At 40.0% G+C, this 27,294-nt stretch overlaps 1 protein-coding gene across 8 annotated transcripts in view; it reads right to left on the bottom strand.

Moving 5' to 3' along the window:
- Positions 1-27,294, bottom strand: part of LOC141647171 (putative wall-associated receptor kinase-like 11) — a 144,349-nt gene that overhangs the window by 81,455 nt on the left and 35,600 nt on the right. For 5 of the 8 annotated variants that reach the window (XM_074455264.1, XM_074455262.1, XM_074455263.1 and 2 more), the window contains 2 exons: positions 25,376-25,483; positions 23,293-24,685 (listed from right to left, as the gene is read on the bottom strand). In XM_074455264.1, the coding sequence (XP_074311365.1) occupies positions 23,610-24,685; positions 25,376-25,483 (1,184 nt within the window). In that variant the 3' untranslated portion in view covers positions 23,293-23,609. Of the gene's footprint in view, positions 1-23,292; positions 24,686-25,375; positions 25,484-27,294 lie in introns of those variants that run through there. The other 3 variants (XR_012545678.1, XR_012545676.1, XM_074455261.1) reach the window with 2 other exon arrangements.

The raw sequence follows: 27,294 nt of genomic DNA, 5'->3' as shown, positions 1-27,294 counted from the left end.
TACATTGATTATTGCAGGATAACGCTACGGTAAGTAAATTGTATGAATGATGTGTTGATAGTACTACTATGACTAAGTAATATGCGGTTATCTGATCCCAAAGCCATGTTAGTATAGTCTTGTGATAGTGATTAGAAACACTATTGAATTGCATGTTTATAGTCATAGCAATCGTGATTAGATGTACGAAGTAGATCGAGATACGAAGGGATTATACGGGATAGATGGTTACGTAAGTACAGTGTGAGATTTAAGTAGGAGGGGATAGTATCGATAGTATGGTTGTAAGAGTTTAGAACATAGAGAATGAATGACATAGTGATGAAACACGTTTTGGTGGATGTTACTCTTTAATTGACCTTACTACCATTTCTTTTCTGTTTATTGCCTATCGGCGAAAATTTTATGAGAGATAGCCTCGTGAGTTAATGTTCATTTGACGTTGGTTTCATGCTTATATGATAAACGGATTAGGAGTAATAATTATTTTAGTAAGCTATGGTTAGGAAGTTCATGTGCAGCGAAGTTTTGACCAACAATTTTGTAAAAATTCTCATTTAAAGTGTATTAATAATTTTCGCATAATTCCAACTCCATCGATCACAAAATTCGCATATGTTTTCAAATTGATAAGCCACGAAAAATCTTGATGTCTCAATATTAAATGAAAAATTTTACAAACTGACCCAAGTTTTGGACCAATGGCTGTCACATGTTTGTTTGGATCAACTGAGTTGTAAAATTCTTTAAAAATGGAATTCTTGTGCTTTAAACCTTATTCTATTTCCCTGTGTTTTGAACTCACCGTGTTTTATAAAAGTAATATGAAACAAGTTTTAATCGAACAATTATTTATTCGTGATCTTTGAAAGTTACAACGTGAATCATGATTTGTAAAATGTGTGTTCTAGGTTGAGTCTTCATACAGTGTTTGATTAATTCACGAGCTTTAATAATATGAATTTATAATGTCCTTATATGATGATAAGTACCAGGCGTGTTCAGTAGTTACGTATCTCAACCAGTGATAAAATTGAAGTTTAGTTGATAACATTGTTGGCGTGATGATATGAGTAAAATTGAATAAATTAATTTGATTTTAATCGAGGGTGAAATATTTTATATGAGTCCAGTTGTTTGCATATTTTATATGCGTCTGGCATGTTGGACTATCTTTGGTGTGTTCATCATATTGGCATAGTGGGCGGATATATATATATATATATATAAATATAAAACCATATTGTCATGTTCGTGTAAGTTGATAACGTTGAAAGTTAATTTGATCTTCTAATATACTCGCATGAATATTTACAATAATTTTGTTTAAAAGTTACACATGGGTGGTAGTGATGTTTGTGTCTAAATGAGCACACGTGTAGGGTGTCATCTGAGTTCTAATGCCTTTCATATGAGTTGTGTGCCTAAGTTATATTTATTACTCACATTGCATTAAATTATTTCAGTTAAACTTAAAACTTATAGCATGAAAATAAACAGTGTTGTTAAATTTTAGTGGATATGTTCATCACTATATCGTCATAAAATATTAACGGGATCCTTGCAATTGTAGGAGCATGATATAAATGAAATTGTTTGATATAATACGGCGATTGGTATGTCTAGATTCTCGAGTCATCACTATCAATTATATCCTAGTAAGGATTGTTTGTGATAAGTATGTTGGCAATATTATAATGGGATAGCCCTTTTATGACCCACAAGATACACGTGGTTTAAATGATAGTCGTTATAGTTACGTTTAATTGACCCATGAATATAATTGAGTAAAGAAGTGCAACTAAAATCCTGATGATCGAGATAATAATCATTCATTAGTAAAGATAGGACTGAAATGGATAAGATGAACCTGTAAATTACGAGATATGAGTCGACACCTAAGCTTATTTTTGGTTTGAAGAAATTGAATTAAGTTACCTGATTTTGAGTCTCGTAGTAAGCTGTAAAGGAATTTTATAGACGGCTCTGTTATAAGAATTATATTAAGAATTTAATCACCGTCCAATATGAAAGTAATAGTTTGAAAACGAAGTTAAACTTTATCGGAGGAGTATAAATTCGGAAAGAGATTTCGATCGATGTCACGGTTGTATGTGTCCATGATAGTTGCTAGCCTGAGAAATGAAACTAAAACGGAGTCACAAGTAGTGGGTTAATTTAGTCATCTTTGTTGTTCGTAACGAATTGGTGGGTTGTGGGTAGTTACGAATGTCCAAACAGGAAATGTAACGTGATGATTTAAGTGAGTTGTGTATCAACATGGTACGTTGATATTAGCATGACACGTAACGAATATTGGTAAAATTGGGGTAGTAAAATACATTTGATCTTTTATGTCATGGTGTTGTGCGCAGTTTAAATACACGTAATATCAAGAACGAAATTTTATGAATGATAGTCTTGCATGTTAACTTTCCAATATCGCTGTTTAATCGCTTGTTTGACTCAACCAATAAGTTGTAAAATTGCCAAGCAATGTGCTTTCGTCATTCATGAATAAATACCAAACCCAATTGTTATGAGGATTGAAAATAATTCGGGGATGATAAGTACTGCGAAGCTGGTTGTCTTCATTTTACTGAGGATTCTGTGTCGTGACCTAAATCTATATCATTAAGTAAAGAAAAGTCAGATTGAACCTATTAAGTTATAAATCCACATAAATCGATTTATCAAATGTTGACCTTAATTCTTTTCTTATGTGATTAATCCCCTATGTTTCTAAAGTATGAGATTACAACGATTGGTAAAATGAATACTTACTAATGATTTTACTGGTAACGGTAGCTTCCTTTAGAGAGTTTGAATATTGATTGTCCTTGGTAAGGATTAGCTAACTTGAGCGTGAGTTGTGAATCTTTTATCCTCTTTCAGTTGATAGCGGTAGTTTGAGAACTTTGGTTATAATAATGAAGGTTACGAGGACGTAACCATGTTTTTAGTTGGGTAGGATTGTAAAATCTTAATGCTTGAATTGCACCTATTGTGGATTGTAGTTTTGATCAAGTTGACGTATGCTTGAATTGCACCTATTGTGGATTGTAGTTTTGATCAAGTTGACGTTTCGTTGTGAGGTTGCCTATGAAAATAAGTCCTATATGTGTTGTTCCTACATCTGATAGTTGGTTGATGTGTAAAAGGAGAGTGTGATTAAACTACTGGTATGGAGTTATGAGTTGTGGGGCCTTTGTGCCGGGTTACGTTTGCGGTCCAGTGCGACCATGGTTATCGAGTTACTTGAGTTTGAGATCGGAATTGAGATGGAAAGATGATGGTGTCCTCAGATGATTATATAGTGTTATATATCTGTGTTCGCAGGTGGTTATCAGTTGTAGTTAATTGGTTAAGGTAATGACGAGTTAAACTTCGGGACGAAGTTTATTTTTAGGAGGGCAGAATGTAACATTTCGTATTTGTTATGTTAATTGATGTGTCAAAAGTGTGTGTTAACCGAGTTAGAAATGCGTGACGTCCGTAAGTACAATATACAATACCTTTCTGTTGTTGAGTATGGGAGCGAACTTCGGGACGAAGTTCATTTTAAGGGGGGAAGACTGTAATACCCCGTATTTTTATATAATAAATTAAACGGATATTATCGAATTAAACGGATATTATTAAATGGATATTATTATATATTAATTATTATACACTTTATATTACCAATTAGTCGGGTAATTTGTCGAGTCGATAATTATGTTAGGTTATTTTATTTAACTCGCGTCGTATCGGTCCAAGTTATTTAAGACGGGTTTATACGGAATTGTTAGCATCGACCCATTTGAACTGTCTCAAATTGTCCAAATTAAATTAATTATTAATTGTACCATACCCTAACCTTATTAATTAATACTACCCGTACCCTACCCTTGATTAATAATAAGTACTACCCATATCCTTACCTAAATAATCCCACTACCCGTAATAATCTAATGCAAGCCTACCATACCTTACTTCCTTTTTCTTTTCTTTACACATTTTCCCTGCAAAGCACACAAGCATGCCTTTACTTTACACATGCTTGTCCCTTCCTTTTCATCAACACCAACACCCAACCTCACGCATAAAGAGAGGGAGAGGATGAGCGTGAGTGTTTAGCATGCAGCAGGGAGGAGCCGGGGGTGGTCGTCGACGTCAATGGGTGGCCATGGTGGCTGTATTGGTGGCGGAAAGGTAAGCATGTCACAACCCTTCTCTGTTTTTATTATTTAATGTCGGGTTTTTGGGTGGTTTTCGTGTCTTGTGGAGGCTCGACTAGTGGTTGTTAGAAAGGTGAGGGGATAGGGTGGTAAGGGAAGAATGTTGTGGTGGTGGTTAGGGTGGTTATAAGTGGTGGGTAGCAACAGTAGAAGTCGACTTTGACAGGGGGTACACACGGTTATTTACACGGGTTTTCAAGGGAGTTTGGACTGGTGGGTTTTGGGTGGCACCACCGTGGACTAGGGGAGGTCGAGACGGTGGTCTTTGTGGTGTCGGTGTTCGTGGGTTGACGGCGAGTCAAACAAAGTGGTTGTTGGGCGAGTCTAGGTAATAGTCGCGGTGGTTGCGGGAGGAGAAACACGGGTGTTTGGTGATGCTTGTGGTGAACGACCAGGTTGACCACCCCTGGTTCGACTCACCGTGGCGATCGACCAGGATGGTGGTGGTTGTTGGTGGTGGGGTCGAGTTGGGGAACACGGTAGGTGGTTGTCGTGGTGGTGTAGGTGGTACGTTAATAGTGAAGCTGAGTGTGAAGGCGCGTGTGTTTGTTTAATGTCGGGTTGGATTCGTTTCGTTGTTATTTAAATTATCGTATTCTAAATTGAGTAATTAATTCCCGAGTGCATTAAAATAATCAAAGACGGGTTTCGTCATAGTTAATCATTATATTTCAATAATTGGACACATGCTTAATTAATTAATATTCCGAGTTATTTAATTAATTAAGAGACGGGATTGTTTGAGTTATTCTATGTTGGATTCGGGTTTCCTTAAATCGTATAATTCGTTTAAATAATCGTGTTGGTTTAAGTTCCGAGTTAATTAAAATAAAATAATAATTTATTTACTAGAAACGGGAGTTTGAGACGGGTGTGTTAAAATGAAAAGGTTACTATATCGGGAAAGTTCCATTTTAAGAGATTATACTTTAATAACTTTCTATTTCGGGGAAGTTGGGTCAAATACTAATCGGATTATTTTAATTATCAGCCGGGCATAAGTTGGTGTCGGGATGGTATTTCGGGAAGACTTATATTTGAGAGATCTCTGTATTTAGTAGTTAGTAATTATAAATATTATAATTGTGTTAGGTGGCGGATTCGTGAAGGATCGATAATCAAATTCATTACTTTATTTCTGGACTGCTTAATTGGATTTGCTGGCACTTGAGGTAGGGGAACTACACTTGTCTTATTATCGTTATTGATCGAATTGTGTTGACTGGATTTCTGGTTGTCGATTTATATTATCATTTATATTGGGAAAGGTGATTGGCTGATTTGATCGTATTGAGTAAGATATCACAACATCGGTTAACTGGCATGACTTTATGATTTATTAGTTCAGTGACTTATTTACATATTGCGTTGCATTAAATCTCTTGGGCGTTCATATGCATTGGAGACGGGGAATAAGGAGATTTGGTTTATATTTCACTTCGTAAACAGCATGTGATATTATTTATAATGTTGATTAATTTTGTTATGTGATGCATATCCTATCATGTGGTGATATGAGACGGTGTGGAGGTTATTCAGGGTCTGTGATATGGAACAGAGATTATTCAGGGTCTGTGATACTCAGGGTCTGTGATATGGAACAGAGATTATTCAGGGTCTGTGATATTCAGGGTCTGTGATATTCAGGGTCTGTGATATGGTGTGGAAGTTATTGATATGGTGTGGAAGTTATTGATATGGTGTGGACGTTATTGATATGGTGTGGAAGTTATTGATATGGTGTGGAAGTTATTGATATGGTGTGGGAGTTATTCAGGGTCTGTGATACGGAGAGGTGGAGTATGTGACGAATTGAAAATGGAGTTATGTATTTTGTTGTCGTACTTATTTTGTTTTCCTACTCAACCTCGTGGTTGACCTGTGTATTCGTGAACACCGTGATGATCCGTTTTATGGGGAGCGGACTTGACTGAGTTTAAGAGATAGGACGGGAGCTTGATGGGCGTGAGACATTGGATCAGACGACTTAGTGGCTAGATCATCATTTAGAAGACTTTCACTTTTAATTATGTCAGTTCTTGTAATTCGAGTTGAAATGAGTATTTGTAATAATTCAGTTAAAATATTATCTAAATTGCCTTGGAGTTTAATTTGTTATTCACTACCTCGGGAAACCGAGATGGTAACAGCCCGTTTTATTTAGGAATGTCTTGACGAGGACTTCTTTTATAAACCGGGGTGTTACAAGTACTGACCCCGGTGTTGTTTTGTAAAACCTGCGGTGATCCATTCGGGGATGGTGAGCAGATATTGAACAGGTATAGAGATGATACTGGGATAGCTGGGATGGCCATGACATGACGATAGAGTCTTCCGCTGTAGTTTAGTATTTATTTATATTTCAGTTGAGAACATACGATTTGGAATAATGTATTGTACTTTCAATTTGGTTTCGAGGATTGTACTTATTCATTAAATTACTTATAATAAATGTTGTTTCTTTTTTGTCTATTTGATTATCATACCTCGGGCGACCGAGATGGTGATGTCTTCATACCCGAGTGGTCCTGGTAAGGCACTCGGAGTATGGGGTGTTACAAATGGTATCGAGCGACGATCCCGAAACCCGTAACCAATGAACTTAATGAACATAGGGAGTCAATTAAAATGAACCCGGGGTAAAAGTTGTAGGAGCTAGTGCAAAGGCTTGGGAGACGTCCTAAAGTCGCGGGGGTCGCCCTACAACTTTGAACCGGTCACATGGGGAAAGTGTTTGTCGAGTCATCTGTATGTTTGATTTACGTGTGCAACAAAGTGATGAAGTGTGATGATTGTTTGGTGTTGAAATAGGAAGTTGAACAAGTGAAAGGATATGATATGTTGAACATGTTAGTGAGATGATAACATGTTGAATGATTTACAATGTGGCTTTAATAGCATGATGAATTGATCTTGTTGATAGTATAATAGATGCGTAGTATATGTATTCTGATAGCATGTGATTTTATAAAGTTAGCATGTTAGTATACGACGTAATATGCGGGTAGCTCTTACGTTTTGGGGGTACTTGATCGAGTGAGGCTGACTCGATCGGGTAGGTTTTTAGCGATTTTGAGTCCAGAATCGAGTTTTGGGGCACTCGATCGAGTAACTAGGGGTACTCGATCGAGTAGGGGGTCACTCGATCGAGTATCCTAGATACTCGATCGAGTGGGTTAGAGATCGGAAGGTCCGTTTGGTTCGGAGTTTGGGTACTCGATCGAGTACATGGGGGCACTCGATCGAGTAGCCCGTTACTCGATCGAGTGGGTTTGGATACTCGATCGAGTAGGTTCTGGGCAGCGCGTTTTCGTGTTTTGAGGTTTAGTACGCGTGTTTATGTTTATCCCTTTCTTATAGCTTCAAGATGCCGCCCAAGAGAAATGCTTTGTACGCGAGAGCTGAGCTTATGACTACGGATGACATCGTTAAGATGTTGGAACACCAGGACGCTCTTACAGAGACCCTGAAGAGAGTGAATGAGGACAAGGATAAGAGTAAGGAGAAGGAGGTTGACCATGCTAAATTCAGCCTCTATATTGCGAGGTTTAACCCGAAGGAGTACAAGGGAGTTGAGGAGCCTAACCATCTTGATAGTTGGGTGAGGGAGATGGAGAACATCTTTGGATTTAGTTCGTCGTCTGATGAGATGAGAGTGGATCAGCCGCATTCTATCCGAGGGAGGCAGTGGCAAGTGGTGGGATTCCGTAAAAGTGAGTGCCAAGGAGATATATACCAACCAGGGGTTACCCGCTATACCTTGGGAGGAGTTTCGTAGGGGTCATGAGGAAGGAGTTCGTACGAAACATGTGAGGAGTAAGTTGAGAGAGGAGTTCGACAAGTTTAAGATGACGGTGAGATGTCGTGGGTGAGTACTACAGGCAGTTCAATGAGAAATCCAGATATGCTGAGGACATGGGTTTGAGTGAGGAGAATCTGGCTTTGAGGTTTGAGAGAGGGCTAACCACGAAAATTATGGATAAGTTACCCGTGGGAGTCCTTACTGATGTGAAGGAAGCGTATGAGAGGGTGGGAGAGAGCCGAGAGGCTAGTGGAGATGGCTCAGGAGAGGTCGGGTGGAGAGAAGAGGAAGTCTGAGAGCGAGGGTGGTGGCCAATCTAATTTCAAGAAAGGCAACCACAATCAAACTAAGGGATTTTCTTCCTGTTCCGGGTTTAGTCTTTGGAACTTCCTTTGGGCGAGGTCGTGGGAGTGTGAGCAACAGGCCGGGAGTGACTGCTTTGGTTGTGGTGGCGTAGGCCACAAGAGACATGAGTGCACGAGCGCACCGGGATCTTTTCGAGACCCGCACGAGCTTTGCAAGCAACGGACCGGATGGATCATGGCCAAACCGGGAGGTCGAGCTATCGAGTGGAGGCAACCGCAACGGCGGTAATTCTTATGCGAAGACACCGATGAACAACAACAACAATCAAGGGTCGGGTGCTAAGCCGACCGCATCGCCTAGTCTTGTCCAGGGAGGTGGGCGAGAAGACCGATGGCAAGTTGTTCATGATGGACAAGAAGGCAAAATGAGGAGGATGCGCACGTTATCACCGGTACATTCCTTGTTAATGGTATTCCTACGTTTGTTTTGTTTGATTCGGGGGCTTCTCAATCGTTTGTGTCTTCGAGTCATGTAAAACAGTTGGGTTTGAGAGTATATGAGTCTATTAGGGAGCAAGTTTTCATACCTTCAGGTGAGTCTGTATCGTGTGGGAGGTTGTTTAGAGATGTATCTTTGATAGTTGGGCAAGTCGATTTCCCTGTAGACTTGCTAGAGTTTCTTTTTAATGGTTTCGAGATGATAGTTGGGATGGATTGGTTAGGAAAGTATAAGGCTAAGATAGACTGTCATCAAAAGAAAGTGTCCCTTAGAGGTCCTAAGGGTGTAAGTGTGTCTTACCGTGGGTTTCTAGTCAAACCCAAAGTTAAGTTGATTGCAGCTGTCACCTTGAAGTCGTATCTGAGGAAGGGATGTCCTCTGATTTTGTGCCATGTGAGAGATGACCGGATAGAGAGCCCTAGCGATTGACGAGATACCATGGTGGGAGAGTATGCAGATGTTTTTCCAGAGGAGATTCCGGGGTTGCCACCGAAGAGGGAGATAGATTTCACCGTTGAGTTGAAGCCAGGGACGGGGCCATTCTTTAAGGCACCGTACCGTATGGGTCCTAAGGAGATGGAGGAGCTTAGGAAGCAGTTGGATGATTTGATAGAGAAGGGATACATTAGACCAAGTGTATCGCCTTGGGGAGCACCAGTTCTTTTCGTGAAGAAGAAGGATGGAACTTTGAGGTTATGCATAGACTACCGGGAGCTGAACCGTGTGACGATAAAGAACAAGTATCCTTTGCCAAGGATAGATGACCTGTTTGATCAGTTGAGCGGTGCAACAGTCTTTTCTAAGATTGATTTGAGGTCGGGGTACCATCAGGTGAAGATTAGAGATGTGGACATACCAAAGACAGCTTTCACGTCGAGGTATGGCCATTATGAGTATGTGGTGATGCCATTTGGGTTATCCAATGCGCCGGTGTTTATGGATTTGATGAATAGGATCTTGAGACGTTCTTGGATCGGTTTGTAGTGGTGTTTATCGATGACATCCTAGTCTACTCTAAGACTAAGGAGGAGCATGAGGAGCATCTGAGGATCGTGTGGCAGACGTTGAGAGATCATGAGTTGTATGCTAAGCTGTCCAAGTGTGAGTTCTGGTTAGAGAAAGTTGCTTTTCTGGGGCATGTAATCTCTAAAGATGGGGTAGCTGTGGATCCGGCGAAGATTGAGGCAGTGACAAAGTGGGAAGCACCGAAGAATGTTGCTTGAGGTTAGGAGTTTCTTGGGTTTAGCCGGATACTACGACGGTTCGTGAAAGATTTCTCCAAGATAGCTAGACCGATGACAAATATTGATGAGGAAAGAGAACAGGTTTCGTTGGGATGAGAGTTGTGAGACGGCGTTCCAAACCTTAAAGGAGCGTTTGACCACAGCTCCTGTCTTGGCATTACCTGAAGGGAGCGAGAATTTTGAGGTTTATACTGATGCCTCGAAGAATGGGTTGGGATGTGTGTTGATGCAGAATGGTAAAGTAATTGCCTATGCTTCTAGGCAATTGAAGCCTTATGAGGAGAACTACCCTACTCATGACCTGGAGTTGGGTGCAGTGGTGTTTGCTCTCAAGATTTGGAGGCACTACCTTTATGGAGCAATCTTTAAGGTATTTTCTGATCACAAGAGTCTCAAGTACATCTTCACGCAGAAGGAGTTGAACATGAGACAGAGGAGGTGGATGGAGCTGATTGGTGATTACGACATGGAAATCATCTACCATGAAGGAAAGGCCAATGTTGTTGCTGATGCTTTGAGTAGAAAGAGTGTACATTCCTTGTGTACGGCTCTATCTTTGATGAGGCCGAGGATGAGGTAGCGAGCTTTGGGATTCATATGATGCAGAAAGGAGATGCTATGGGTGATATGACAGTACACATGGAGTTTTATGATGATATTCGAGGTAAACAGGCTTTGGATCCTAAAATAGTGGAGTGGAGAGCTGGAGTAGAGAAAGGGACAGTGTCCCGGTTTTCCATTCATACAGATGGTAGCTTGAGGTTTGATGGTAGGTGGTGTGTTCCTAATGACGAGGAGTTGAAAAAGACAATCATGACAAAGCGCATTGCACACCATATTCAGTTCATCCGGGTGGAGACAAGCTTTACAAGGATTTGAAGAAAACGTTTTGGTGGCCTGGGATGAAGAAAGAGATAGCTGAGTTTGTGTCCCGTTGTTTGACATGCCAGAGAGTTAAAGGGGAACAGAGAAGACCACAAGGTAAGGTTCAGTCTTTGGAGGTGCCTGAGTGGAAGTGGGAATCCATTTCCATGGATTTCATTGTGGGTTTGCCGAAGAGTCAACAAGGTAACAACATGATTTGGGTGATAGTGGATCGGTTGACCAAGTCAGCTCACTTTGTTCCAATGAAAGATACATGGACTAAGGCACAACTGGCTATGGCCTATCGAAAGAACGTGCTTAAGTTACATGGAGTCCCTAAGGACATAGTGTCTGACAGAGATGCGAGGTTTATATCAAGGTTTTGGAAGGAGTTGCAGGAATCGTTGGGAACACTTTGAAGATGAGTACAATTTCATCCTGCGACAGATGGGCAGACTGAGAGAACAATCAAGACTCTTGAGGATATGTTGCGAGCTTGTGTGATGGATTTTGGTGGTAGCTGGGAGCAGAGGTTGGATTTGATAGAGTTTTCTTACAACAACAGCTATCACACCAGTATTGGTATGGCACCGTTCGAGGCTTTGTATGGGAGGAGATGTAGGAGTCCGATCTGTTGGGACGATAGTCTTTGAGGCAAGTGGTTTTAGGGCCGAGAGATGGTACATGAGATGGTGGAACAGTTAAGATGATCGGGAACGGATGAGAGCAACTCGGGATCGACGAAGAGTTATGCGGATCTACATCGTCGGGACATAGAGTTTCAGGTTGGGGACAAGGTTCTTCTGAAAGTGTCTCCTATGCGAGGAGTTATGAGATTTGGGAAGAAAGGCAAGCTAAGCCAGAAGTTTATAGGGCCTTATGAGATCTTAGAGCGAGTTGGGGAAGTGGCTTATCGTTTGGCTTTACCGGCTGCTTTGGAGAGAGTGCATAATGTGTTTCATGTATCGCAGCTGCGGAAGTATGTGAGTGACCCGTCACATGTGTTGGAGGCAGAGAGCTTAGAGCTGGATGAGTCTTTATCATACCTTGAGGTACCTAAGCAGATCCTAGACCGAAAAGTTAGAAAGACCAGGAGTGGTGAGACAGTTTTGCTTAAGATCCTTTGGTCTAACCATGAGACTGAGCAAGCTACATGGGAGGCGGAGGATATCATGAAAGAGCGTTACCCTTTCCTTTTTGATCAGGTATGTATGGTTACGGGGACGTAACCTTGTTTCTTTTAGGGGGGTAGGAGATGATCGCGAGAGTTTTTAAGAGTTTTTACACCCCTTTTATATGTTGTGTCGGTATGTCTGTCGGGATAAGTTGGGGTAGTAACATGTTTTACGTTGTGTTTATTTTGACCTTCGCGTCGGGAAGCTTATGGGAGTACCTTTGTTTTGGTAGTGGTTTGAACTTCGGGGACGAAGTTCCTTTTAAGGAGGGAAGACTGTAATACTCCGTATTTATGGTCTTGGGGGTACTCTATCGAGTAGCCCTTACTCTGTCGAGTAAGGGTATGTTGCAGAATAAAATAGTTTCGACTGTTGGGCACTCGATCGAGTAGCTGGGGCACTCGATCGAGTAGGGGGTACTCGATCGAGTACCTTGGGTACTCGATCGAGTGTCCTATTTTACGGGGGTTTTTCTCGGGTTTTGTTAATTACGCGATTAAGGTATTTAAACTTATTCGGCATTGTTCTAAATCACTTTTTACAAAAACCTAAAACCTGTTTAAGAGAGAAAGCAGTCAGTCATCTTCCTAATCGCGTTCTTGACAATTCCCGGAGTTCAGACGGTCGGTTTGCATCGTAGTTTGTGTCGTTGGATTCCTTGCGTCGAGGGTAAGCTTTTAATGTAATTTATATAATGTTTTGTTAAGATTAGTGAAACCCTAATTTAGGAATTGGGGGTTTTTATGAATAGTAATTGAATAGTAGTATCTATGTGTTGTATGGTAGGAGGAGAGTTCATAGAAGAGGCGTTTTGAGACAGCTGTAGATACCGTCTGCGTGTTGTGCTTTCCAGGTAGGATTTCCTACTCAGTATTAGTCCCATAATGGGATATTGGTGATGTGCTGTAGTTAGTTGATTGATATGATGATTGTGATTGTGATTGTGATTGTGGTTGTGTTTGTTGATGGTTCTCGAGATGCGTTCTCGGCTGAGTGGGGTCACTTGCGGGAGTGATCTCACGCCCTAGTTTCGCCCTTCGTGGAACCCGCCACGAAAGGGGATGTGCACATTAATGGACAGGGTTATCGCTCGTACGATGAGCGGGGCTTAGGTGGGAACGGGCTGCGGTCCCCCATCGGGCGGTGGTCCAAAGTGGACGGTCGATGATTGAGACGGTTGGTTGGATGTGCGTGTGTGTGTGTGTGGCGATTCAAATTGTCTGTTTGTCTTATTGTTGTTATCTATATTGATTGTGTGATTAGTACTTGACCCGGTGTTGTTTTGTAAAACTGCGGTGATCCATTCGGGGATGGTGAGCAGATATTGAACAGTATAGAGATGATACTTTGGGATAGGCCGGGATGGCCATGACATGACGATAGAGTCTTCCGCTTTGTAGTTTAGTATTTATTTATATTTCAATTGAGAAAGATGATTTGGAATAATGTATTGTACTTTCAGTTTGGTTTCGAGGATTGTACTTATTCATTAAATTACTTATAATAAATGTTGTTTCTGTTTTGTCTATTTGATTATCATACCTCGGGCGACCGAGATGGTGATGTCTTCATACCTGAGTGGTCCTGGTAAGGCACTCGGAGTATGGGGGTGTTACAGTAGTTGCCGCGGTAGACCGATTCCTAGCATATTCCCCTCTTTTATCTGCTTTACCCTTGTATTTCCCCTTTATTCTCTCTTATTCATCTCCCTCTTGCTTTAATCTCTTTAGTCTAGTCAAAACATTTCAAACCCCCATTAGTGACATTAGACAGACTGAATAGACAAGTAGATAGTAAACCGCCTCCCTGTGGAGATCGACCCTACTTACCGCTGACTTCTGTTAGTAGTATCTAGGTATTTTATTTTTGGTACCTGACGACGGTATCATAAGCATTTATTACATGGACCTCGAATGAGGAAACACATAGGTTTTGCAAAAGTCATTTCTTTTTAAAAGTTGTTTAAAACTTGTTCAAAGAAATTTGTCGTTTGTAATGCGTTATGCATATTCAATGGGCTTTAGACATAGGACTTGTCATGACACAGACCTTATACGGACGTGAAATATAGACTTAGCTTGGACTGACGCGACACTAACTTAGGTTTGACGCGACACAGGGATGACTTTGACAGACTTTGTTTAAGTATGCGCAACCCCTAGCCAAGTGTGGGTGACAATGCGTATCAGTTCCACAGGTATAAGAATTGCAAGAATGATGAAGGCATATAAAGGCAAGGCATGAGCCATGGATCATCTGTCTACTAGGACTTCTTTCACCACCGTTTGCTGTAAAAGAGACCCCTCTTGAGGCACGATGACTTGGAGAATTGATCTAAGATCTTTGTCATTGTCCGGACCGAGTACTAGCTAGACTTAGAGGAATAAAGGAAGGGTGACATCTTGGAAGATAATCCCCCTGGATGAGAAGATGACTATGGACTTTTGGTAAAAGAGACTGGGCGACAATAAGGAGCCCCCAGTATAGAGGTGTTGGTTGTGGAAGAGATGTTAATTGAGGCTGGAAGGTTGAAATAGAGGTTGAAAGTTGATGGTTGAGGTGGTTGATAATTGAAAGTTGGAAGTGGGGATGGTTGTGTCCTTGAGGACTGCCTACGTATTCACGTGAAGTGAAATCAAACCAGATCGTAGTTCTGAGGTTTGGTTAATTTTGTTTGGGTGTTGTGGTTGTATCCTTCTTGTGTAAGAAAAGACTGCCTACGTATCCACCTGAAAAGGTGAAACCAAACCATGCTCGTAGTTCAGGTGTGTGTCTAAGCTATGTTGTTAGGACCTTAAAGTGCAGGGATCACAAGGGTAATATTCCTTTGGTGACTCGAAGAATCGATTTGGGATAACTCCCTCTGATTATAGACCAAAGAGGTGTAACCAAGTTTGTAAAAATTTCCTTGTCATTTGAGCACACTTAGTGGACCCTAAGGATGATATGGGTATGTCCCGTTCTAGGTAGAAAAGTATTTGAAGACTCCGTGTCTGGGTCAAGGTGAAACTGGATTGGATATTTGGAATGCGGAGCTCGGAAATAAGAGGCTTTGATGAACAAATCTCTGGAGCTTGATTTTGTGGAGTTAAGGCTTGATTGGGCTATGGCTTGTAATGTGGCTTGGAAATGGAGTCTCTTGGCTTGATGTAGCCTGAGCACATAAAGGTGGGTTAAAATGACGTGGGTTCAAGTTTCCATGTCTTGGCCCTAAAGGATGGGTATACTTGACGAGTTTGAGAGGATTCTCAAAATTCCTAACTATCTCCCTGGTAACGGTCTCAAGAAGGACTTAGGGTGTGTGATGTGTGAAAGGCTAAGTGGGTTGCTAGCTAACCATCTTCATCGATGTCTTGATTCTATCTGGACTTCAACAGCATTCCGTTCAACATTTGATTTCATACTCGTTCTAGATTCAGACTCAGATTCTTGGTCCGTAACATATCTCGGATTTTTGCTCAGATTATTGATTCAGGTTTTTGAAGATAATTTTTGCTTTGGATTGACAATTACTTGCTTGATTGAGCCTTGTTCTTATTTTGACTCTTTTGTGTCGGATATTGATCTTGGTTCATTTCTCTTGATTGAGCCTTTGTCTTTGATCATGGCTCGTATCGTCTTGGACTTGCTTGCTACCATGGATTTAGGTTAGACTAGCACCTTTTGATGGGAAACGGGTTGGTTTTTAGTAAAGAGGTTGTTTATTGTGGGGAATGGGCTTGCCTTCTGTCATGGATCGTTAACAGGGGAGATGGTCTGGATTCGTCCTAGAGTCTCTTGAGATATGCTCGTCCTAAATTGGGGTATAGCGAGGTTTCTATTGCCAGACATAGAATAGGTAAAAAAAGAACACGGAGTTTCGGATCCTCTACAACTTGGAATGGAACATCAACTAAGTGCACTCACATCGACTTGGAACGTGTGGTTGTTGTTCATTTTGAAAAAATGCCTCAAATCAATTCTTGTTGTCACGGGAAATGGTAAAGGAAGAGGTAGGATAGAATATGTGGAGTGAAAATTGTATTTTTATTGAAATGGATAATGAAAGTATATAACATAGACTCGAGAAGACACGTGACTCGTGGGACAGCCCCCAGATTGTCACTAGAAATGGACACGAAGAAATATACTAGAACAATTATGGGAAAGAAAGCCTAAGACTCGGACTCGGACTCGGACTTTGACTCGGTCTTAGATCCGGACTCGTAATCATCGGCCCATGCTTGAACATTTACTTTTCCAGTAACTGGCTTCGGCATCTGGCTTTGAGCATTCACCCATTTGAGCACCTCGTCCTCATCATTGGGAACACTGGAAGGATAACAGTCAAGAAGAGTTTCTTGATAAGTGGTATATCCATGAGGATTGCCTAAGCTGCCTTGTGGGTTAAAGGTTGAGAGGGATAACCTCCCACTTTCAATCATATCCTGGATCACATGCTTGAGCTTATAGCACATCTCAGTATCATGTCCTTTGCCCCTGTGATACTGGCAATAGACGTTCTCATCCCAGAATTTAGATCTGCTTTCTGGATCTGGTGTAGGACCGACAGGCTTCAACATTCGTCGTTCTATGAGTCTCTAAAGGGCATCGGTGTATGTAATACCAATGTTGGTAAATTTCCTAGGGAGTGTATCCTTCTTGTCGAAAGCCTTTATGAATGACCTTGAAGAATTGTTAGGTTTCTTTGACGAAGGCTCCATGAGGTTGCCTTTATTGATTTTGATTCCTGGATGAGAAGAACTAGGAATAAATTGCTCATTTTTTGCTTTCTTCTTAGGACTGTCAAGTTGAGGGTTTGTCTGGACACTTTTCATTTTGAGAGGTTGGGCATCAAGCTTCTTACCCATTTCAGCAAACTGATTTTCCATGTTGGAAAGCCGAGAGTTTAGACTATCAATAACTCTTTCTATTTTGGAAAATTTGTTGTTGAAGGCAATGGAAAACATGAACATTCCACTTTGGATATCGTCGTCTTCAAGGACATTGATCTCTTCGCTATCATGAGGAGCGAGGAGGTGAGAACAGTCTAGGAATGATTCTTCATGGTCATGTTTAATGATATTAGACCCAAGAGGGTCGATTTTCTTAGATCGCTCGACAGAAGATGGCTTAGGAAGCTTGCCCTCTTCGATCATATCTTGGATGATGTGTTTCAAGAGAAAACACTCTTCAATATCATGACCTCTACCTTAGTGATATAAGCAGTATTTGTTGCCCTTCCAGAGGTTCACCTGTTTCTCTAAAGGTGGATCCGGAGTCGGCCCTATTGGATGTAGCTTGCCTTGGGCAGAGAGTCTTTTCAAAGCATCGGCATAAGACATGCCTAAATCGGTAAGCACCCTTTGATGCCTCCCAGGTTTCCTTTCAGCTGTTTTCGGCTTTCTAGGACGATAGTTATTGCAAGAGGTAAGTTTTGGACGACCTAGACTAGAGGTTTCTCTAGGTGGTGTGTTCTTTTCCACCATCCCATTTTCAAGGGTGAGGACGCGAATGCTCAAATTTTCCACTGTAGCTTGAACTCGCAGGACCATGTCATAAACGTCTTGAAGAGACACGGTGATTATGGCTTGAACTCCTTCGTGACCTTGCTGACTGACGGAACTTGCCGGATTCCTACTCGACAGAAATGACGCGCATTACAACTCGATTCGACATGGGATCACGCATACTAAGGCAACAAACAAGGGAAGGGATAAGATGACAATTCTAGACTTGACTTGTGAATTCGTGAAATGTCGTGAGCGACTTCTCGTGTTTGAATTCACGATGCTTGACTTTAATTTAGACTCGAGTGTTGACTTTGACGGAGTGACCTTTATATGATTGACCTTATTGACGGGATTGATGACACGTGTTGATTCTAATTTGTGTGTTTAAGACAGACTTGGCTCGAGGTTCGGGTATGTGTGTCCCGAACGTGTCATTAGGAGAATTCAAGAAACGGATATTGGAATGACTAGATGTGTTAGCCTCGAGTGTGTGAGTCGAGGTGTGTAAATGTTTAGATCCTAACTGAATTGGGGTAGGGGGTCCAAAATAACGGCGTGACGCCTTAGGATTTGACTTGAATTTTGAAAAGACCCAAACTGTAAAGGAAGACGAGTTTATGACTCGACAGAGTTCCGACTAGGACATAGTCGGTTCGAATTTTGACTCTAACTTAGCCCAATTGAATTTACATATTTACATTTACATTGTTGGAGAATATTTTGAATAAAACGTTTTTTTTTACACGGGTTTTGAAATGGGTTTGAGGCCCGAAGTTTGACTCGATATTCGGACAGAGTTTCTGTTTATTTTGCGCTATTTTGAAAATGTTTACATTTTCAAAAGGATTTTATTTTAAAAAATTTCGTCATGGCTTTGCTTACAAAATGGTGATCACGTATATGATAGAAACATTCATACAGGCATTATAACGGTATGCTGAGTGCATTTAAAAGGGTTTTGGTTTAAAGGGTGGGTTGCCATACCGAACAATCAAACCCGGGGTCTGTGGAGAGGCTCGTACCAAATAAGAGTAAGGCCGATTCCTAGTCCATTTCCTCAAGTAGTGAAAGTCCTTGATATAAATAAGAGTAAGTACCATGGTATGGATGACGTCAATCGCTATCCATCCTTAGGCCCAAATAAGAATTAGGACCGTTTAGACGGGACGATTGGTCGAATGGGTTGGGTTGGGCCTAGGAAGGCCGAATGAAACGATCTAGGAAGACCGAGTTATGAGAACCGACAATTGTCTTCTACAAACTATTCCCTAACCTTGTTCAAGTTTCACCCTTTTGGCTACACGTAAGTGTATTATCCCCATGGGAGTCGCCAAACTGTGGACGCGGGCCCACGGAGGCGCTTGGGAAACAAGCGTTTGCATTTGTGGAGTCGCCACCAATTTTTATGGGAAATTGGAACCGTTCGAATACCTCGTGTCATGTCAAGACACAAAGTAAAGACATGAACACTAAGAACTCGTTACCCTTAGCATTCTATGTCTAGAATGACTCTCGTGGATGCCAATGAACACGGATGTTCACAGAGATCTGGAGTAAGGGGTGAGGGTACGTATTAGGAAGCTCTTTAATCGAACACCTAATCCCGCTCGCCTCGATAGCGGCCTCTACTAATGATTAGGGAAGTTATTCATACTTGATATATTGTCGATTATATGCATGCAATGCAACATCTAACGTTTTAATCCTAGCATGTGAATTAAACTATGTCGGTGAACAATTAATTAGCACTCATTAATGTCGAAGTAGGGTTTAGATTAATTACATGTGAAAACAAGTAAACATCCATGATAAAATACAATAAGTAAATAAAGAAATAAATTACAATGATTTAACTGATTTACGTCATAAACTTTCTCAAAAGAGTTTTAGAAATAAAAGAAAATAATAAATAAAATAAGGAAAATTAGAAAATTGGAAAAATGAGGAAATTGGAAATTGATTCAAATTAGGAAAATTGGAAAAATATGGAAAATATAGAAATTATGGAAAAATAAGGAAAATAAGGAAAATATGAAGAAAAGCAAAATTTGGGAAATAAGGAAAATATGAAGAAAAGGAAAATTGGAAAATATGTCGAATTATGGAAAATATGGAAATTTGGAAAATATGTCGAATTATGGTGATAATAAGAATAATGGTTAATTAAAATCCTAATTAGAAACCCTACGTCAAAACGAGAAGAGTTTAGAGGCAGAAACCACCTCAGAACAGGCGCGAGATCATCTGCTGCGTCCTCCGGAAGAGGCGCAAAGACTTCCCCGTCGTCATTCTTGAGTTGGGTTCTGACTGTGAAAGTCAGACTCGCGGTTTTAAATGTTCGTTGGTTAATTTACATTGATTTATTGATTGGTAACTCGAGTAGAAGTGATTAATTGATTTACATGCATCTAGGATTGTCATGAAGTGAAAGAAAACAATTTAAAACGAATTATTATAAGTTAGATATTATTTACGATGTTGGAATTGATTTATTTACAAACTTGAAGTTAATGGTGGAAACAAAAGATTACGAATTGATGAAGAAAACAGATTTAAAACATGTATCAAAGACGAAATCAAGGGACTTGATATGAACGAATCGAGTCTCTAAAATCCGAGTTTGAATTTGTGACGAAAACCCACAAATATTAATTATAAGGGATTTAAGTCGAAAATTATTGAAATGGATTCATAAAAATTAATTTAAAAATTATTAGGTGAAATAAGGGAAAGGACGAAGAAAGAAAAATAAAAGACGAAGGAACAAAAACCCGAGGAAGAAGAAGAAGTGCATCAACTGGAAGCAGCCCCTGGAAGAGGCGCGGCGAGATCTTTGCGCCCTTTCCCTGAAGGCGCATCGATTGATGCGATTCTTCCCCACGTGAGATCTGTGTTACTTCCGTTAAAAAGGGTTTTAAAAGACGGTTTCGAGCATGCTTATGACATAAATTCTTACATTAATTATAATACAGAAAATAAATACATTAAATAAAATTGGGATTTTACACCCTCAAACTTACATGTTAGCGTCGCAAGATTTAATTAAATCGGTTTTTAGTGGTAACTCGACTCGATCTATAATGCAAATATGAAAGTGCCCTTGAAAAAGGATTTAAAAGCAAATTGAATTTATTAATTGATTATGGTGTAGTGGAGTTGGTCAAATTGGTCGGTCATGCAAAACGACGCTGGTACTCGGAATGATCTGAGCTTACGTGGTCGAAAGTTCAAGCACGTAGGCGCCAATAAGCAAGAGCGTGGTCTTAGAATGCAAAGGGAGAAGAGAAGGGCGGACACTCGCGTGAGAAATATCAGGAACGAAGGTCCCTATTTATATTAATCACACGACGGAATTATGGTAAGACTAGGATACGGAAGGAAAGATCCGGAAATAACCGACTTAGGTTAAACACGGAAACTTGGACAAAAAGAAAGCCCTGAGGAAAAGGCGCAGCAAGTGCTGCGTCCCTTGGAAGAGGCGCAGCACTTGCTGCGTCCTTTCCTCAGCGGGTTCCTCCTGCGTAAGAAAGCGCGTTTGACAGCCTGTCGTATTTTAGGCATGACTTTCTCTACAAGACTCGGATTAAGGTGATTTTGGTGGCGTTGGAAAGCTAAGAAAGAGATCTAGAACTTTATGAGAAATAGGCCTGACCCAAAAAATTCGTTATGACCTCGTAAAACGGGCCTAAAAGTCGGATTATCATTTTAACTAAATGAAATGCACATTTTGTAATGTAAACTTGAGTTTAGCCTAATGAAATGATATGTGACTCAAAATGAGATATAATCTCAAGATTTTATGACATCCTAACCTTAGGTAGACAAGCGCATTGCTTTGACTCGGGATTTGACGGTTTTAGGAAATGAAGACGGTTTTTGATCCGGACTCCAAATGAACTCTAATTACTGCCAAAACGACCGTAATGACACCTAGATGACGAACATGAGGTAGACACAAGTGTTTGAGTTACCTTTTATTAACCGATTTACGAAACGTCATAAAATCGCGACATATGCTAAACGTGCGGCCCAATCATCACTGAGTGTTTGGCGGGAGGTGCAGAAACGAGGTGTCTACACACGTCTTGAGTCGAGTCTCCATATTTTTCGTGATTGCAGCCTGGCTAGAAGGGTTTGGGAAGGACTTGGGATGGAGGAGGACGACGGAGAGGAAGGGGGAGGAGTGAGGGACTGGGTTGAAGCACGGTGGAGAGAGATAGGGCCCCGAGAGCAAGCTATGTTGATGGTTGGGTGTTGGGCTTTGTGGGAGCACCGAAACAAAGTCGTCTTTGATACTCGAGAGCCGGACCATAGGAGTGTGGTTAGGAGAGTTGTTGAGGTGATGGATGAAATGGAGGGGGGCACGACTTTTTCGAGGAAGGAGAACGAGGTTCGGGAATAGGAGTTGGGAGAGCGTCCTAGATGGTGTGTACCAGAAGACGGGTTTGTGAAAATAAATGTTGATGCTGGAGTGAAGGAACGGGAGGGGGTGAGCTTGGGTGTGGTTTGTCGTGATGGGCAAGGGGTAGTTAAGTGGGGTATATCGTCTGTTTTATCGCAGGTATGGGACCCTACGATGGCGGAAGCAATGGCGGTCCTTGAAGGCGTCACAGAAGCGATCCAAAGAGGACATACAAGGGTGATTGTGGAAAGCGATTGTCTAACGGTTATTGAAACTTTAAGGAAGAAGTCGAGTGGTCGTAGTTCTTTAGCTTTAGTTTTTGATGATATTTTGTCGCTTTGTAATTCTTTTGTTTCGATTGTTTGGTCATACACTAGTAGGAACAATAACAATGTGGCACACGCGCTAGCTCACGTGTTCCCTAGAGTAGTTGGTAGAGTCGTGTGGTCAGATGGTTTACCATCGGTCGCAAGTTCTTTTGTTATCGTTGATTCATTATTAATGAAGTAAGCTTTCGGGCTCTCCGTTTCAAAAAAAAAAATTATTTAATATTTTATATCTTTATATTATACAGTATATATACAAAAGAAAAAAATAATAATATTGGATAATGAATGGACGAGGGGTTGGGTTTCTTCATCTAACCATCCATCTTGTCATCCGTTTTACCCATCATTCATTTACGTCGGGTTTTCACCCATCTCTTAATTGAATCTGTTGGTTCAGATTTTAATTGGATACGGGTGATATAACATTCCTACTTAATTCAGCCAGTTTAAGCTCAAACTTGGATAAATAAAAAAGTTTTACACGACTTTTGTAGTCGATTGGGCAAAACTCAAGTAGCTTCTACGTTGGACGGTCTTTTATGGGGGATGGTTAGACCTGGCAAATAAATCAGGTCGTGTCGGGTGTTCGTATTCGTATCAACTTTAAACGGGTCACCACTACCCCAACCCTAACCCGACCCAATTACGTAAACGGGTCATTTGTCTTAGCCCTAATTTAACCCGTTTAATTTTTCCATCCAAATATATTATGAGACTTTTAAATAAATAGGTTATTTCTGTCGGGTTCGTGTCCAAAGAACTTAACCCTAACCCGACCTATTTACGTTTTGTATCGTGTCTGTTACAACCCAATTACTTAAATGAGTTATAACGTCTTAACCCTAACCCGTTAACTTCGTGTCGGGTTCGTATCGTGTTTTCGTGGTCCTGTAACTAATTGCCACCTCTAGGGATGGACGCCTATTAGCATATACGAATTATTGGAGTAATTTAAAGATAAAACCTTAAACATACTAATTGATTTTTTTTTTACTCGAGAGAGTGTGTTCACATCTAATTATATGACTTTCACACTTTGTTGACAGTGGAATAGTTTGTGTTGTACAAAAACAATTGTATGAGACATTAATATACTTCAAATATTTACGGCAATATCACATTACTTGATCAAAGTACGTTTGCAGTGAAGTACTGTGTAGCCATGAGCGGTTGAACCTCGATGGAGCAAGTTGGAAGATCATCTTCCGAAGAAAATACACCATTACCAAAAGGACCGCCATCTGCATATATCGCTTATGTGACACCTTGATTACTGTTTACATGTCCAGGTCTCTTACAATAGGAATGTGTGAGGATCTAACCCCGTCCAAGTAGACTGCAATTTCCTTCATGGTAGGCCGTTGTTTCCCGTTCATATTCAGGCATTTTCTGGCAATTTCAGCGATAGCCATAAACTCATCTTCCTTACCCTCACTTATAATTCGGGCATCTAGCATATCCAACATATGAGCCTCTTCCATCTCTGTAAGGAACTCGGTGGCCAGGTTTATCCATCCTCCATTTCCTGTGGGGCATATCGGTTTTTTGCCTGTTATGAGCTCTACTAGGACTACACCAAAGCTATAAACATCACTTTTCTCGGTGAATTGATTTGACTGAAAGTATTCAGGATCCAAATACCCGTATGTTCCTAGAACAACAGTAGTCACGTGAGTTTGATCGATGTTAATAGCCTTAGAGGTCCCAAAATCAGAAACTTTCGCTCGATACTTCTCATCGAGAAGTATATTGGTAGACTTTATGTCTCTGTGGTAAATAGGAGCAGATGAAGATGAATGCAAATATGCGACTGCTCCAGCTGATTCTGCTGCAATTTGTAATCGCATTTTCCAGTTCAGATGGAATTCTTCACTTGGATCGTGTATAAGCTCATAAAGAGTACCATTTGGGATGAACTCATAAACAAGAATAGGGACTTCTGTCTCTAAACAACATCCTAGTACTTTGACCACATTTCGATGGTTGATCTGAGAAAGAATAACCAATTCATTGATAAATTGCTCGACCTGACTCTCATCCACCTTTTTAGCTGTCTTAATGGCCACGATCTTTCCATCCATTAGCATCCCTTTGTACACCATGCCCTGGCCTCCTTGGCCGAGTATTCTGTTGTCATTGAAATTGTCGGTAGCAAACTCTAGCTCAGTGACAGTAAAAACTTTGGTCGTCTCGGCAACACCCTCATCAGAAGACATTTGCTGCTGCAGTAGTAAGCCACCGTTTCTCTTGAAGTGCTTGGCTTTTTGCTTAATCTCTCTTTTCAGTTTCACAAATATATAAAGCCAATAGGAACTTAGGGCCAACAACACAACTCCCACGCCAATGAAGAAGGCTGAAAATATCATAGCAAAAGCGTCAACATGATTACTAAAAACAGACAATTTAGTGAGTCATTTGGCTTTGGTATGTTGTTCCGTAGGAATTGGATGATGTGACGATTTTACAAAGAGCATTTGAAAGTCATGTTAAGCATCACAAGTGCAATGGTATTATGGTGTATGGTCAACATATAAGAGTAGGGGCATCAAGATAGGGCGAGGTTTTGAAGCAACTCATACGAAAATCGAGATAACAATGATCCTCAAGTTTACAAACCTATGTACGGAGTAGTTGATACTTGATAGCCAGTTCTAATCCTAGGATTAACTCAATGTACGAAGTTTGGCTTTTCAGGGAATGAAAAACATTAAGTTTTTCAACAATTTTTAATTAAAAAACATACTAAAGTAAGGAGCATAACTTCCACTGGTTTAAACTACCTAACTATAGAAACTACAAGTATATAGGAAAACACCATTATTCAACAAGAGATCAAATTATCAAGTGGACGACTTATTTCAACGTACCTTATAATTTGTTTAATAATAATGATATAAATATGCTTATTATTTTGCGTACATTTGTAATCTCGGTTTAACGAATTATTTTCAAAATATTCCCGTGCAATTTGCGCGGGTTAACACTAGTACAGAGTATAGCAAAACATATTGGCTGATATTCTTATAACATCCGATGTACATACCAAGAAAAGAAGCTCGCCAAAGGGTCTTGCAATGAAAGTAGACAAAATTTCCCTTGCGATTGTAGCTGCTCTGGCAACGGGTTTTGCAGTTCTGACATGCTTGCACTACTGGAAAAACAAATATTTAATTTGACGGTTAAAAATGCGGTACAAATAAGATGACCTTGTGTTAGGGATAGTATCGTAATGTGAGGACGCAACTAAATACCATTTATTGCAAACCAATATAAAAGTTAATATGGTATCAAAACTCATGGTTGTATAATCTAGGTTTGATGTGTAAGAATTATCATATTAATTCTCTATTATGTATTATGTGGACCTAATTACTGACGTCAGTCACTCTAATAGATAATAGCTAAATATGATGTTTCGGGTTTTTAGTCGGAGTAATATACTAAGTGGATTACGGTTAATGTTTACAGGCCATTAACATATTAGGCCCACTTATCTAATAGCTACACCTGTTTGTGGTTTTAACCTAATTCATATTCATTAAGAGAAACACACAAGAAGAGAATTAGAGAATAAGGAAGACAGGAGAAGGCAAAAGATTGGAGTTTATCTTCTTGTTGATTTCAAGGAATCTCCTTATCAGATCTAATGACTACTCCACGTAAGTACTCATCTCAGAATTATCACGCAATCAAGATCCTCTAAATTTATGTTTACATGTGGTATCGAGAGGAGGATTGTGATTGCGATTATAGTTCGATTAATGTTTCAATTATGTCTTTTGAATGAAATTAATGTTTAATTATGATGTTATTATTTTCATTCATGGTTGATTGTTTACTCGTTTGATTATGATTGTTTCCGCTGCCCTAATTGTATTATTTCAATTCTTATGATGCCCTAATTGAATTATTTCAATTCTTATGATGTCCTAATCGAATTATTTCAATTCGTATGATGTTTGTATTTTATTGTTTATGGTTCTTAATCGCACATCTACACTTTCACAGACAGCACTATTCACGAGCAATTCACACGCAGAAATTCTTGTTTATCTGTTTTGAGTGTCGGATTTTGATGTTATAATAATGTTTTTCGAGTGTAAACAGCGTTCTAAACCAGACTGCATAGCAGGGTTAGCGTTTTTAAGCCTAATTCTGACGTCTTCATTGAGTTTCAGGACGTTTTTGGTTAAAAATTATGATTTTTTGTTTTATTCATATAGTTCTCGATCGAGCTAATGTTTCACTCGATCGAAGCACTTAAGCATGAATAAGTTCCTTCTCTCATTATAGTTTACGATACCTTATGTTTGATTATGTATGCTCGTGTGATATTTATGTTATTAAGTACATAAGTTAATATAATTATCATATTGTTGTTGTAAGCCTACATATTATTTGTGTAAATATATCATTTGATATCGAATGTAAGAGACTTTCGCATTATGACATGTTGAAATTCACCACAGTGATTTCATCTCGTACACGATCAAATCTCATAATGGAATCATATTGAACATTCACATTAGGTTGAGGTTCGCCACAGTGGACTCAAATTATGTAGTGAATTTCCGACTAAGCATCTAATGGGGTAAAGTAACTTGTATTAAGGTTTTACCCACAGGTAACCTGACATTAAAGTAAAACACCCATTAAGGAGAGTAAAGTAACTTGTATTAAGGTTTTACCCACAGGTAACCTGACATTAAAGTGAAACACTCATTAAGGAGAGTATACTCTATTATGTAATTAAGCATGTGTAGGTTGTCCACAGATACTATACTTGCCTGATGAATGTTTATGAGTTACTCATTTAAGTTTCAAGTCTTAGTCATAATTGCTATTGTGTGTTAAACTCAAAGCCTAATGTTTTGAGCATTGTTCATAATGCAAGATCAAAAAAGCTCTCTCAATAATCGTGTCCAAGTCTGTTCCACAACTTGATGGTACTAATTACTCGAA

This window comes from Silene latifolia, chromosome 3 (assembly GCF_048544455.1).
Source record: "Silene latifolia isolate original U9 population chromosome 3, ASM4854445v1, whole genome shotgun sequence".
NCBI classification, from domain to species: domain Eukaryota; kingdom Viridiplantae; phylum Streptophyta; class Magnoliopsida; order Caryophyllales; family Caryophyllaceae; genus Silene; species Silene latifolia.
This window is presented reverse-complemented; position numbering and strand designations above follow the sequence as displayed.